This window comes from Lutjanus erythropterus, chromosome 1, assembly GCF_056507025.1.
Source record: "Lutjanus erythropterus isolate fLutEry1 chromosome 1, fLutEry1.hap2, whole genome shotgun sequence".
Lineage (NCBI taxonomy): Eukaryota > Metazoa > Chordata > Actinopteri > Lutjaniformes > Lutjanidae > Lutjanus > Lutjanus erythropterus.
In genome coordinates, this window is record NC_139317.1 from 14,166,125 (window position 1) to 14,180,652 (window position 14,528).

Sequence of the window (14,528 nt, forward strand, 5' to 3'; positions counted from 1 at the left end):
TTTTGTTTTCCTTTTAATGGGATGTCAACCAGAACTCTGGTAAGTATTAAAAACAAGTTGTTTTACTGCTGCTATCAGATGAATACGTACTCAGGAGCCTCTATGCCGTTGTGTACAGTAAGAGCTCCTGGATTGTCCAGGCTAAAGCAGGGGTGGACATAATTTCCGAAGTGGCAGTGGAAGGTGTGTAGGTGTTGTTCCAGATCCACATTAAAGAAGGACAGAGTCCCTCTCTCGTAGTCCAGTGCTACTCCTATCCGCACTGGGTTCACAGTAATCCGCAGGTCAGGGCTCCAACCGTTGTGCAGGAACTCATATTTATGCCTAAAAGGGAAAAGAGGGCAATGTTATGATTATGGATAGCGAATAAGTTCTAAATAAAAAGCTTTTCCTCTCATCCTGTTTGGGATCATTTTGCCACTGTCAGCCACGAGTGAAGCAGATGCTGAATCATGAGCCAACAGCAGGATTTCAAATGGCTGCGGATTAAAGAAAATGAGAAATGTGATTGTTAAATTGCGCGTAGGCAGAATCACCAAGAAGATGCCCACAATGAAACCCACATTCAGGGCTTGTGTGATATGCAGCTCTGATTTTACTAAATGTGACAATTCAACTGTCCTGCTTTGTTCCAAGAGTTGCCATGGCAACACTTATAAAGTAAAAGAGAGATTCAACTGTGGGCTCTTCTGCCTTCAATAGGTTTAGTTTTGCACTGAGCTGATGCACGATTTTTTGCTTAGGAAAGGAAAATTTCTGGAAGCTAAAAATACAGTCTTGGCCCAGTTTCCATGAACTGCAGTCGTCGTCCCTCAGAGAGTCAGAATGCTAATTGTATCAGATTGGCAGAAAGATCTGCATCTGCTTCATCTGTGTAATCCTGTGAAAATGAAAGCCAGTTTCTCCTCCCAGCTTGCACAACAAATGGGAATAACAAGTATATTTTCATAAACGAGGCTACTTTAACCCTTGTGTTTTGAGACTTTGCTTACTTCCTCATTGTTTATGGTCCCACAGACCCCACTGCTTTGAAAATAATGCGAAATCAATGTTTGGCTTTAAATATTTTTTTGTTTCTTTTGACCCTACTACAAACTTTCCACAGATCCTTTCATCTAAACTCCATCAATCTTCATTTTAGGCCTTAGAATTTATTAAATACAATTTTGACAGGTCTTAAAAATCGATTACTGGATCATGAAATGTTTTTTATTAAGTTGCATTAACTTCCACCTCACTTTTAAATGTTTTTGGAGAAAAAATGATCACGCTGTAACAGCTACATAAAACCCCCAACAAGGGAACCCATTACCAATGCAAACAGTGCAGCCCAACATTAAAAATGGAGGTGGTCTCGATTTTACAGACAGTAGCTAAAACATCAGTCATACGTGAAAAGATTTATTTACTTTGCAACTAATTCTGGGACTTCATATCCTTTGTACCTTTTTGTCAGTATGGATGTGAAATGGGTATTAGATTGCATTCATAATGGTCTTGAAAAGGTCTTAATGGTAACAGAAGGTGTGCGCTGTTACCTGGACGGGGTGAGAATGTGTCTCATACACCAGGAGGTATTGTTGGCTCCCAGGTACGAGTTCCTCTCTGTGTCCTCATACGCAACTCCAATCCTAAATTCTGTCACATCGTCCACCTCAACTTCCCAGTAATGCCTGCCTCGTACTGGAATCAGATCTCCCAGGACAGCTACACATCTGTACACACACACACACACACACACACACTGGTTTCACACATCTGCACTCATAAAGGGTTGTCTTAAAAGTTTGCATCATCTTCTCTGACACAAGTAGCCATTGTATATTTTACCTGGTGAAGGTGTCATCTAAGGCCATAGCGCTGATTGGCAGCTCCTCGTCTCCATAAAATATGGTGAAGCCGTCTTCAGAGACAGACAGGCAAGGATGGGCACTGTCCTCCATGAGATAAAAGAACGTACCTGCAAGGTAAGCATATGTTATTACGCATTATATGAATGTACAAAAAGCGTAAGTACATTTGTGCAAGTACTGAACTTAAGTACAATGTTGAGGGTCTTGTACTTGATTATTTTGCCACTATGCTACTTGACCAGTCTAATTATTAACGACAGATAGTTTTTGGACTAAAATTTTAACTTTTAAAAAAAGTATTATCAGTGTATAAAATATGATGTATTGTCACAGACTCTACCCAACAATAAATGAAGTAGTTAGGGACCCACAAGAGGTGTCGTGAGATGAATCTAAGGGGTCACAACTAAATTCTAAATTAAATTATGATATTTGTTTTTTGATTTTCTCTCATACTTGTTTTTCTTGTGAGTCACAATTTAACCTCTTGTGGACTCAAATGTGGTCAAACAAATAAGGTTGGGAACCAGAGTGCAACAAAAATGATCAAACAAATTAACACTGACAGAGGTCAATTTGCACAAGTATGTTTATATTTGATACTTGATCATAATAATTGTTATAGTTTATATGTAATACTTCTGTACTTCTACCAGAGTTATTACAGTTTAGATTTTTTTTTATTTGTTTTTATTTTAGTTTTTATTTTTGTATTCAATTCAGTTTTAATAAGTTTTCAGAGTGGGTTTTCAGTTTAGCTTTCATTAGTTTCATTATTAGTTTTGTATTTGTTTAATTATAACTCAATAATAATAATAATAATGAATATAAAATTTAGACATCCCAAATGCGTTGACAAAATTTTATCAAACTGATCAAAAGTCTAAAACTAAATGAGTTTTGTAAGTACACAATATCATTAAAGATAATTTTCTTTTTTTTCTAAAGTCAAGTTTTTCCCTTTTATTTCATTTAACTGAAAATATTTTTTCAAACTTTGTTTTATAGCTTTTGCAACAGGATACCTCCATAAACTGGTATTGCAACTTTTACTTTTAATTCTATAGTTTAAATTTAAGTCTAAAATTCTAAAAGTCTGATTTTAACTTTTTTAATTGTATTTATATAGCTCAGAATCACAAATCATAGTTTTCTTCAATCTGTCCCTCTGTCCTTAGGCCATTGATAAATCATTGATCTGAATAATTCTTCCACAAAAGTAAAAAGTAAAAGTAATAAGTCAAAAGTAACAACAACATCATGACTAATGATGCTTCTCACCTGTTGTGGAGACGGTAATAACTTCACTCCTGTCACTGTGCCCGCCGATGTTGACAGCTCTCACAGAGATGAGGTAACGGCGTCCTGTCTGCAGCTGGATCAGACACTGACAGGTGGGCACAGCTACTATAGACCTGAGGGGATTAACCAGTAGGACAGAGGGCTGACATCACTTCCTATTTAAATATGTTAAATGCACAATGATGACAGGGTCTTTTTGGATTGGCTTTTATTTCCACACCAGAGTGTAAAGCCTTGAAATAACATCTTGTCTCACAAACCTCTGAAATAAATGAGCTGGTTAAGTAGGAACTTCTGTCATATTTGGACCACGGACTCATTTCAGTTAATTCAGTTCAGGCTCCTCTGTGCAAAAATACACAAACTACTCAAATAAATAGTCTGACTGTTCTCTGATCTGACCAGATGAAAAATAAAAATGACCCCGAATGCGAGGACAGTAGTCTAGCTGAGGCTAACAGTGCTGCAGGAACTGAAGCTAAGAATAGATTTTCTAGGACAGAGTGTGTCTTGATTCAGCAGCTCTATAACCATGGGACCTCAAAAATCCCAGGCAAGCACTAACACAGGCTTGTTTATGGATGTATTGAAGCAAAAGGCTTATTAAAGGACAGGCCAGTGAAGACAAATATCATGGGGTACTGAATCTTTGAAGCTCTGCATATCCACGGGAGAATCCCTGCTTTAACTGAGCTATTTTAACTTCATCTTTGCGTGTGAACTCAAGACAAATTTCAAGGAAACCATAATTAAATATCGTGTTTGTTTCTATTTTCAATTTGCCAGCTATGGAAGCCCATTTCTGCCAATTTGATGAAAAAAGATCCTGTAAGTCATTATAATCAGACACTTTCTCAAACTGACTTACTTATCTCAACATAATGACTTAATATCTCGAAATAATTACTTACTTATCTCAAAATAAGGGCTTATTTTCTCCAAATAATGATTGAGTATCTTAAATAAAGTATCTCAGAAAAATTACTTAGCATCTCAAAAAAAGATTTAGTATCTTAAATTATGATTCACTATCTCATAATAATGACTTAATATCTTAAAAAATGACTTACTATCTCATAATAATGACTTAGTATCTCAAAATTACAACTCAGTATCTCAAAATAATGACTTAATATCTTAAATAATGACTTAGTATCTCATAATAATGACTTTGTGTCTCATAATAATGACTTAGTGTCTAATAATAATGATTTAGTGTCTCATAACAATAACTTAGTATATTAAATAATGACTTACTATCTCATAATAATGACTTAATATCTTAAATAATGACTTAGTATCTCAAAATAATGACTTAGTTTTTTGAATAATGACTTAGTGTCTCAAAATAATGACTTAGTATCTTAGATTATGACTTAGCGTCTCAAAATAATGAGAAACATGCTTTAAATAGTTATACAAACTCATTATTTGGACAGAGTTTCCCATTATAACATGTAACATGTATGCGTGTGTTAATTAAACAGGTCTTACTCAGTAACAGCGCTCTGTGTGCCGTCAATACCCATCTCACTGAGCTCCACGGTGTACGAGTCTACAGGGTTGGTGTTTCCTGACTCCCAGCGGATCAGAGCAGCCTCTGGACAGCTTGTACACTCCCTCTGCTTGATCACTGGAGGCGACGGCACTAGGCAGAGAGGAAACAACAATTTAAGACTTTATCCTTTCTAGCATCAATCATGTGAGGCCGGAGTGACAACAAAAAAAGAAGAAGAAGAGAAAAATACATCTGAAAGTGATTTTAGTGGATATCCCAAGACAACAGAACAATTACTTCAACTGTCAAAAGTTTTAATGACCTCTCATGTAGCTTCAGAAGCGTGACATTTATTACCTGTCACGTATAGGGCCTTCTCACTGGCTGGGCTGATGCCTGTGGTGTTGGTGGCAGTCACCCACAGTTCATACTGAGCGTTGGGCAGCAGATCTGTCACAGTGCAGTGGGTCTCCTTCACTTTTACCTTGCTCTCTGAAAAAGCAAGCACAGATTTAAATGTGGCTATACTTTTTAAAAAGATCCCCGTCTCAATAGGTGGTATTTCAACAGTAGATGGTGTTATCATGCAATGTGAATCTGCAGTCCGCCTGTCTGCGTTATACCATTTGGTGCACAGGTGCTGTCTGCTGGTGTGTCCTCCAGCACCGGCCTGTAGTACAGCTCATAGTACTCCACCGTGTCGTCGGAGAACAAGCTCCAGCACACACGCAGGGACGTCTGGGTGGCAGAGTTGGGCATCTGGGGGTTGATTACTGGGGCAGATGGAGCTGTTTTTATGTTGGATAAACATACCATACGTCATACCATACCTTGTTGTTTATTACAATTCTTGGGTGCATAAAACAGTTATATTTAAAAGTAATTTGGGTTGTTTGAAGCGGGGTTGTATGAGGTACTTACCTACTTATTTACCAACAGCAGATGACAGTCGACACGCCCCCAGTTTGTTGAAGCAGGGAGGAGCACCAGCACAGAAGCTAAGCAATGTACTGCTGTGGACGGGGTCAGCAGTAAAAAGAATTTTGGCCGCTTGAAAAAGGTCAACATCAAAAAATGAATATAATTTTAAGTGTACGCTATATTTAGAAAATTATAACAGCTTTAACCTACTGTCAGACAGCCTGTGCCAATGGGAAGCCACCACTATATAGGCTAAATATCAGTCTTTCTCCCTAAACCAAACTCCACCGGTGAAATCAGTAATTTTACCTAGCAGGCCACAGGAGTTACTGGTCTACTGCTACCTTGATCGGTTTTGTTCGTGTTTAATTTTGTGACTTTGGAGAATCCAAACTAAACTTTTAAGACACTGAAGTGACACAATAAGACAAACTAACTAACCAATGAAGAAAGCAGAAGATCAGTAACTCCTGTGTTCTGCGAGGTAAAATTAATGTTTTTTCCTATGGAGTCTGGTTCATTCGGAGATGACGAAGCGGTGAAAATATTCTAAATATAGCGTACACTTAAACTAATATAGAGATTTTTTTTAGGTGGCTAAAATACCTTTTGCTGTTGACCCTGTCCACAGCAGTACAATCCTTAGTTTTCAACACCAGTGCTGCTGCTGCTTCTCTGAACCGGGGGTGTGCCGACCGCCATCTACTGTAGTTAATACACTGACTATGGATGAGTACCTTGTAAAACTCCAGATTCAAATATTCTGAACTATCCCACTGAAATTTAATTTACCATTCACAATATCCTAGATATTTCCTCCTTTCTAAACACTTTCACAAAGAGGACAGTTGACCAGTGAAATATTAAAGTGTCTAATACACTAATACATTTGGTGAAAACTCGGGTATAAAGACTTTTTTTTCTCTCGTGTTGCCTTTTTTTCCTCGACAGTGAATACTCGGAATTTATCTCTTGCTCTAATCTTCTGCGTCATTTCCACTTTTCCATCCTGTCTAAGTATCTGAGCAATGATTTTTCTGTCTGCGTTCCTCGGGTCAAATCAGTCTTCAGATGGTGTTATTTAAATAACTCTGTAGTCCTGCAATTTTTGTTACCTCCAGGATTCAAGAGATAGTTTCCTTCATCCAACCACTGGCTTTACTCCACCATCACCAGTAGCTAGAGTCTGGGATCTTGTTCTATCTCCTAACTTCATGTGATCCTGTCCTTAATGAAGATGCTTTAAATCAACGGTGTTTAATCATCATAGGTGTTAAAGAAGCACAATGTGTTGAAGTCAACTGTCCAGATATTAACCTCCATGTGCTATGTGCTGTACTGGTGCAGAGAGGCAGTTTGTAAATCAGACCTGGAACAACATTGATGGAGTCCATCATGGTTTTGACGTCCGACAGGTCAGCGAGGGGTGTGCTAAACTCAAGACGTGTAGCCAGCGTGAGATCAGTCTCCTCTTTGGCAAAGTCCTCAATTCTGATGAAGTACAAAAAGAAAAAAAAAAAGAAAAATGAGCTCTGAATACTAAGCTTTAACATTAAGGTAAAGCAGCTTGAGTCAAATGGTCCACTCATTAGCTTTTCCACTGGATGTGGATCCAGTGAATGGAATTTGTTCAGTTGTCATGGAGACTGAGTTAACTCAATGTTCTGCAAAAAGACAGTGAGTGGACCTTTACTGAGGAAAATGTCAAACTACTTTTATCCAAGGCCAAGAATTTGCTCTCATGCTCAAACTGTCTACTTCGGTGCTTGAATGTAACTGTAATGAAACTAAGTACATTTTATGCAACTTTATACTTAAACTCTTCAAAGGCAAATGTACTTTTTACTCCACTAAATTTGTCTGACAGTTGTAGTTACTAGTTACTTCACAGACTGAAATTTTCACATCCTTGCTGTCTAGTGAAAATCATGCATCTCCAAATTTTAGTTTTTCTGATACATTAAACTTTATCATAAAGAATCATAAATTCTGCTTCCCTCACTAGGAAAAGCCTGCAAAAGGACCAAAAAACCAAGAGAACGGGTTTTCCTGACAGATTTTAAAGCTCTTACAAGATGCAATTGTCACCGTGCAATTGTAAGTGGGCACTGTAATTATTTTAACACATTAATGTGTAACTTAAAAGTGTTATTGTGGTTATTGCTGTTGTCTGTAATCTTTTTTATGCTGCTGTCTTTGCTAAGTCTCCCTTGAAAAAGAGACTGTTGAACTCAGGAGGATATGTACTCATCTAAATTTCTTATGTGTGAGTTGCTCAGTTTTGGGTCAGGTGGCACTCTTCTTGTGGTGCTCAAACCGTCAAAAAAATGCATTTGAAAAACTCAACAGTTAAGTCTCTTTCCAGAAATCATGACCTGGTAACTCCAGACAATGCCGTGCAGAGGGAAGCATGCTTCTAGTCATGGACAAGAGGATGATGCTCGTTACAGGATTTGAAAACTTTTCCCACCGCTAGTCTACGTTTGTTATATTAGTCTGAAACTACAGGAAAAAACACCTGGAAGCACAATATTAGCCCTGTGCAATTAATGGTTAGTCCTTTGAGATCACACTGCAACCAGTAACTGCCAGTGAAGTGTCACACCATGTGGCATACTCACTGCGCAGCATCATAATCACCTTTTAATGGTGGGCATAACTGTCTGTCAATAAAGGTCAAAGAAAGGAATTGAACAACAAAGTAAATACTTGTAGAAATACTAATCAATATGCTTTTTCCACAATCACTTTAGCTATGTTTTTCTTCTATTTCTCCCACCTCTCATCATCTATACATCTGTAATCTGAATATCTGAACGACTGGCTGAAGAGAAACGAGCTAGGGCACCTTCAGGAAGAGCCTCTTGTCTTGGCTGCGGTAGACCTCCTGGGCCGTCTCAATCAGCTCCTTGGAGGCGTCTATCGCTTGACCGCAAGCCAGCAGCTGGCTGTACAGGGCCTCCAGCTTGCCCTTCTTCTCCTCCTCCACCGCAGCCGCCCTCTCGTCGTATCGCTGAGACAACGTCTGCAGCACATCATTGTAGTGCTGCTCCAAGTGCTGCTCCTGGCGGCCAAAATTCTCCTGAACGTGCATGTATATGATCACGGAGATGTACACATTTGTTATGCATTAAACAAAATATGTCAAGGAAAGACAAATGAGGAGAAGATGACAGATCGAGGGAGGAGATGAATGAAATGGATGGATGGTTCGATTCTTGATTCCAGGCTCTCCAGGGGACACACATGGGCCTTCCAGTTACAAAACTGAAATCTGACATCTTGAACTTTATTCCAATAGAACAAAATAATAATAAAAATAAGTACTCCCAAATGCTCACACAGCCGTAAAACAATAAGTCAATGTCAAAACACTTTCCAACAATCTGTTTCGCTAAACTAAAAGTCTTTTGAATGTGACATTTACCTCCACAGTGAGAAAGATTTCCTCCAGATGACCTGCGAAGCTCTCCATCTCAGTGACCTTCCCTTGCAGCCGATCCCTGATTGTGCCGATCTCACTCTGAAAACAATTGGAAGTCATATTTCTACCCTTGTCTCTCTATAATTCAAACCAGTAGCTTAAACTATTTGTCAGCCTGTAATGGTAAGAAAGCTTTCATGTGGACAGCTCCATCTTCTGGGAATTAGCTACAAAGAAAACTGAAATGATAAATGTCACTCTACAGTCCTTAGATGTAATGTTCTGGGCATCTTTGGGGAAATAAGTGGTGAAATATGAATGTTTAAAGGGATAGTTCAATTTTTTGAAGCAGGGCTATATGAGGTACTTATCCATAGTCAGTGTAGATGGCAGTTGATATGTCCTCAGTGCATTATCTTGCCTTTGGACAGCACTTTCTGACAGGAAACCAAATTCATTTAAGCCAAATATCACTCTCTCCAAAGTCACCAGACTCCTTTTGCAAAAACAGTAATTTTGCCTTGCAGAGCACGTGAGTTGCCGGTCTTCTACCGCCTTAACTGTTGGTTTGTTTATGTTATTGTGTGTCTTAGGTGATTTAAAGGGTTAGTTCACATTTACCAAAAACACACAATAATACAAACTAACTAACTGATTAAAGCAGCAGTAGATCAGCAGAAAGTGCTCTGCAAGTTAAAATTGCGGAGTCTGGTTGCTTTGGCAAGTGCAATATTTGGCTTATATAGTGGCAGTTTCCCATTGGAAACAGCTGTCTGATGGCAAGGGAAAGGGGTGAAAATATTCTAAATATAGTGTACATTTAAACTGATATTGATTTTTTATGTGGCAAAACTTTATTTTGCTGCTGACCCTGTCCACAGCAGCACATTGCCTAGCTTCCTAGACTGGTCCTCCTGCTGCTTCTCCAGACTGGGGACATGCCGCCATCTACTGTAGGTAATACAATGACTACGAATAAGTACCTTATGCAACCCTATTTAAAAAAATATCTAAACTTTCCCTTTAATGTATAATTAAGAATGAGAATTTGACTGTTTTAATGGCTTGTTTTTTTCACTGATTCTTGTATTTCTGGGGGTGCTGGTTCTGTATTTATGCTGCCATTTTACCCACTTGAGAAAGTGATTTAAATCCCAGAAATAAAATACGAAAATAACAAATGTTTTAGTCATACATCATGGGCTAAAGCTGTGTTAGTGTCCCCACCTCAGTTTCTCCCTCCTTGAACACATCATCATCATCATGTCCATCTTCTGCCCCAGTGGGAGACGGAGAGCTGCCCTCACAGGGCTCAAAGCGAAGAGACTCGTTGGTGTCAACAGAGAACCTCTGGAAGGCGGAGGCGCCTCGGGTCGGCCTCCCTCCTCTGTCTGGAACCACGTTGTAGGGCTCCATGGTGGTCGACTCCCTGCTTAACTGGTGCTCAGCTTCCTCTGTGATCACATCCAGTCGGCCTCCTCTGATCTCATACAGGTCCATGAGGGGAATGACTCTGGGAGGGCAGAGGATGACAAGCTATTTCATGTTTCTGATACATGATCAATTAAATTCAGCCCTTGTCTATAGATCAACAACCATTACAAATAATATACTTAAAATACTGCCTCAAACAATAAATGAACAGAACAAACACAACAGATTATAAGCTCTCAAAACTACACTTCATACACTGAACAAAGCATCTTGCCTGTGCAGAACAACCTGTTACTTCAATTATTGATAGTGAATGAGCAGCTGATGGCAAATTTACCTGGATAATTTCAGAAAACCAGTCTGTTCTAAGCAACCATTTCAGGCCAACAGGGGTGTCCGACAAACCAACTCTGTGTAAGCAGTGAAACCCTCACCCAGAAACTGTGACAAAAATAGATGGGACTCAGATGGCTCAAAGGTATGTCAAACATTCATGCAGGAAGTTAGGTTTTTTTCAATAAAACATACAATTTATATTCATTAGAGTCATAGGTTTTGTTAACACAGTAAAAAAAACTTTCAATTAGTGCTAGTTTCTGTTTCGGGATTATGTAGCACTTCGATATTAGACGGTGGAAATCCCCGAACATGTGATTCAAAGGTCAAAGTTGAACATAGTGCCATGTCGTGTCTCGAAGGGAACCTTTGAGTTGTGAAACTCTCGCGAGATTTGTATATGTTGGTTCTTCATTGTACACCCTGGGTCAAATGAATTACGTTTTGTAGCTTGTCAGCATTGCATGTCAAATATCATTAGGTTTACGGACGGAAAACGTTTGATGAGGGTTAGGTTTGCGTTACAACGGTCACTATCGCGATATCTCTCGCGGGTCTAGGGTTCCCTACTAGGCACGACCGAAAGTTGAACGCAATACCAGAGACATTATGGTGCATTCAGGGATCTTCGTAAACGCCCAATTTCGTCATGACAAACGCTTTTGATCAGAAATATCTAAATCACGTCGTCGTTTGCTCTTCCAGTACCTCGGTGATCGCTACTAGAAGATTAGGCACTTTTTCATGACTGTTGTTTTGCTGTATAAATCAAGCCTTATTGAGGTTTTGCACATGGAAAGGAATGTTACTGAGAAGAAAATGATGTTATACTTACTTAGTTGGCTAAATTTTGTGCTCAAAAGTGAAAGACTTCGATTATCTCCTATATTCTAATATTTGCCCTCAGTAACTGTGACAAGAACGTCTATTAACGGTACATTTATCACTTTGTTAAACCGTTAACTTTCGATTTTCCAAAAGTTCCGATTGTTTCTGAGGCATTTGAACGCAAGCTACGTCACGCAAATGGCGGACGTTGTAAACAGAGCCAGCTGTTTCTTCTCGGAGGCCAAACAGAAACATCTCTTTTTAAGATGAATAACAACATAGAGTGTGAGCGGCTGGACAGTTTGGAGGGCTGGGTGGCCGTTAAAAGTAACATATTTGAAGAAACGGAGACGTTTAAGCTGGGCTTCATCGTTCAGTGGAATGTCATCGAGTGTAAATTCGCTGTCACCTGCCACAACCGGACGTTACAACGGCAGAAACGCAAAGCAGAAGTTACCGCCGGTGTCGGTGACTCTCAGATGAGCTGGGCTGGACTCTTCTCTGTGAACGATCTGAAACACATTCATCAGCAGTTCACATGCGTGGCAGACATCTTGGGAGGCTGCTTCCCGGATTTGTCCGAGTTTGAGGACGGCAACATTTGGGACTTGCTCTTCCTGACTCGGAGGTCGGCAGGTCCAGAGGACGACGATGAGAGGGACTTTGACACGCCGTGTAGGAAACTGGAGAAATATTTCAGCACAGCCATCGACATCTGTGGACGAAAGATTGTCCTCGACACGTTATTCACCCAGGATGAGCGGGATGTTGAGGACTACTTTGAAAATTTGCAAGAGTTCAGAAAGAAGACCATGCAGGAGGAGATGTCAAGGGCCAAAGGTCACCTGCGACAGGTGAGAGGGGTGACAGCTGTGGAGTAGGGGCGAGTAGGGTCATGTGAGCCACACGTGTTCAAATCAGGGCTGTGGGCAGCTTCTGCTGCCTGTTTGAAAGTGGATCAAGCTAAAATAAATGCAGTCTCATACAAGACCTGCAATACCTCTGTGTGCATCACAGCCAAAACTCCAGTAGTGGGGGAAATAATCAGAATCAGTACTTAAAGGTGGAGTCATTTTGAGTTGATGAAATGTACTGAGCAGCAAAACAATGAGATAAAATGAGGAAATACAGGCAAAGGTCAGGGACTCTGCAAATACAGTCACCACCACACACTTTAGTGGGTCATAAGTGATGATCAGAAAGTATTATATTTAGACATTGACTTTTTTTAAGGAAACATAAGTCTTCTTTTGAAGATGTTACTTTAATAATTAAGTATGTAAGTGTAATCAGGAAAATTTACTGAAAGTATTTGAAGTAACAGTACTCTACTGCGACTGATTTAAATACTATTATGTCAATAGATTGATAGAAATTATACACTGAAATAAAAGCAAGAGTTTGCTATTGTTCTTGGTTGAGGTGGAGCTCAGTTTTAACTTTCTTAAATAGGACTGCAGTTAATGATTATTTCAATACCAAAAAACGTTGTTCAGAAATCAGCATCAGTGCCAATACTTGTATTAAATTTTTTTGAATGATACTCAGCCCAAAGTATAAGGTGGCATGAGAAGAAAGTATTCACGTAAAGTGCAAGTAACTCAAATTTGTACCTACAGTTGAGAACTTGAGTAAATGAACTTTATTGCATCCCAGCACTGCAAAACTCATAGAAGAAGTCTTAGAAGCTATCTTGGATGCAGCCAGAGGTAGATATGAGCCAGTCAGATACTTTCAGAAGGATTGTTTTAACTGAATAAAATAAAAATGATTCAGAATAAAGTAAACACTGGGAAACCTTTATATTTATTTTTGGAGTAGGGCTAGCACCACACAGTGGTGTTACAAGTCTGAAAGAAGGCCTGCTATGACACAGCAAACCTTCAAGGCTCTAGATGTTGTAACACCACCAGCTCTGGTGTTAGTTTTTCAGTGAGTGTTTTCTGCCCTTTAACATGCATTTCAGTTAAAGTAATTTGAACACAGAACTGTAACTCTTTGCTTATTACACACATAAATAATGTGATGTGCCATGGCCTGTTCTGTTTGAACTACTTTCAAACTGTACCTGCTGCTTGAACAGGGCTCTGCTCCACACGTCAAACAGTCCAAATCACAACACTGCAGCAACTGATTCTGTTACCTTGTTCAAAAAAAAAAAAAAAGAGAGAAAACATTTCTAAGGTTAAAGACCACACTGATATCCTGTTCTTGAACACATTTCCTGCATGTTTGCTGAGGAAACCAAGACTCATTCCCATCCCTTCCTTATATCACAGCTGGTTATCATCAGATAATCACAATACACCCAAAATAATTACTCTAAATATTTAATTTGACACCAATTCATAAGTCAAAAGAAAATATTTACATCACCTCAGTAAATTAGTAAATAGTGAGAATGATTTGCAATCAACACAAAAATGGCTCTAGCATGGTGAGAGATGCCGTACAGACAGTATAATGACAGCCAACAACTCCACATTTAAAGCCCAGAAATATGAGAAAAACAGATCTGTGTACTCAGATTTGCTTTTAAAAACTTCAGTGTTTTTTTTCCAATTTATCTGAATTATGAAAAGTAAATCAGAGCAAAGACAAGGCTGTGGGCTCAGAATAAACCCAGTAATGGTGTTCATGTCCTCTTTATTTGCAGCTGCTGCAGAGTCATGGCAGTGCAGGCCAAATGGTTGCATTGCTCAGCATCTATGAGGAAGAAGATGAGGCCTACCAGGACCTCGTCACTGTGGCCACCACCTTCTTCCAGTATCTGCTGCAGCCTTTCAGGGACATGAGAGAGCTGGCCTGCCTCTACAAGATGGAGATCCTGGTAAATACACACATAATTAGCAGGTGTTGACTTTTTATAAGGAGTAAATGATTATATACAATATTTAGATGACAAAACAAATAGCAAACTGTATCCATATTT

At 39.2% G+C, this 14,528-nt stretch overlaps 2 protein-coding genes across 3 annotated transcripts in view; one reads left to right on the forward strand and one right to left on the reverse strand.

Moving 5' to 3' along the window:
* Positions 1 to 12,194, reverse strand: fsd2 (fibronectin type III and SPRY domain containing 2). 2 transcript variants are annotated; one of them, XM_084713228.1, is made up of 13 exons: positions 12,054 to 12,194; positions 10,226 to 10,511; positions 9,002 to 9,097; positions 8,423 to 8,656; positions 8,215 to 8,237; positions 6,944 to 7,065; positions 5,277 to 5,441; positions 5,011 to 5,145; positions 4,650 to 4,803; positions 3,135 to 3,268; positions 1,831 to 1,960; positions 1,539 to 1,715; positions 1 to 324 (listed from the first exon to the last, which is right to left on the reverse strand). In XM_084713228.1, exons 2-13 carry the CDS (start codon positions 10,496 to 10,498, stop codon positions 75 to 77), a joined length of 1,893 nt encoding a protein of 630 aa, XP_084569354.1. In that variant the 5' UTR covers positions 10,499 to 10,511; positions 12,054 to 12,194; the 3' UTR covers positions 1 to 74. The 2 variants fall into 2 exon arrangements, with proteins under 2 accessions (XP_084569354.1, XP_084569347.1); XM_084713221.1 differs by lacking the exon at positions 12,054 to 12,194 and adding an exon at positions 10,770 to 11,037.
* The window catches only part of whamm (WASP homolog associated with actin, golgi membranes and microtubules), an 18,105-nt gene continuing 15,344 nt past the window's right edge, over positions 11,768 to 14,528 (forward strand). The window contains exons 1-2 of the mRNA XM_084713132.1: positions 11,768 to 12,450; positions 14,253 to 14,426. Of these exons, the coding sequence (XP_084569258.1) occupies positions 11,863 to 12,450; positions 14,253 to 14,426 (762 nt within the window). The 5' untranslated portion in view covers positions 11,768 to 11,862. The remainder of the gene's footprint in view (positions 12,451 to 14,252; positions 14,427 to 14,528) is intronic.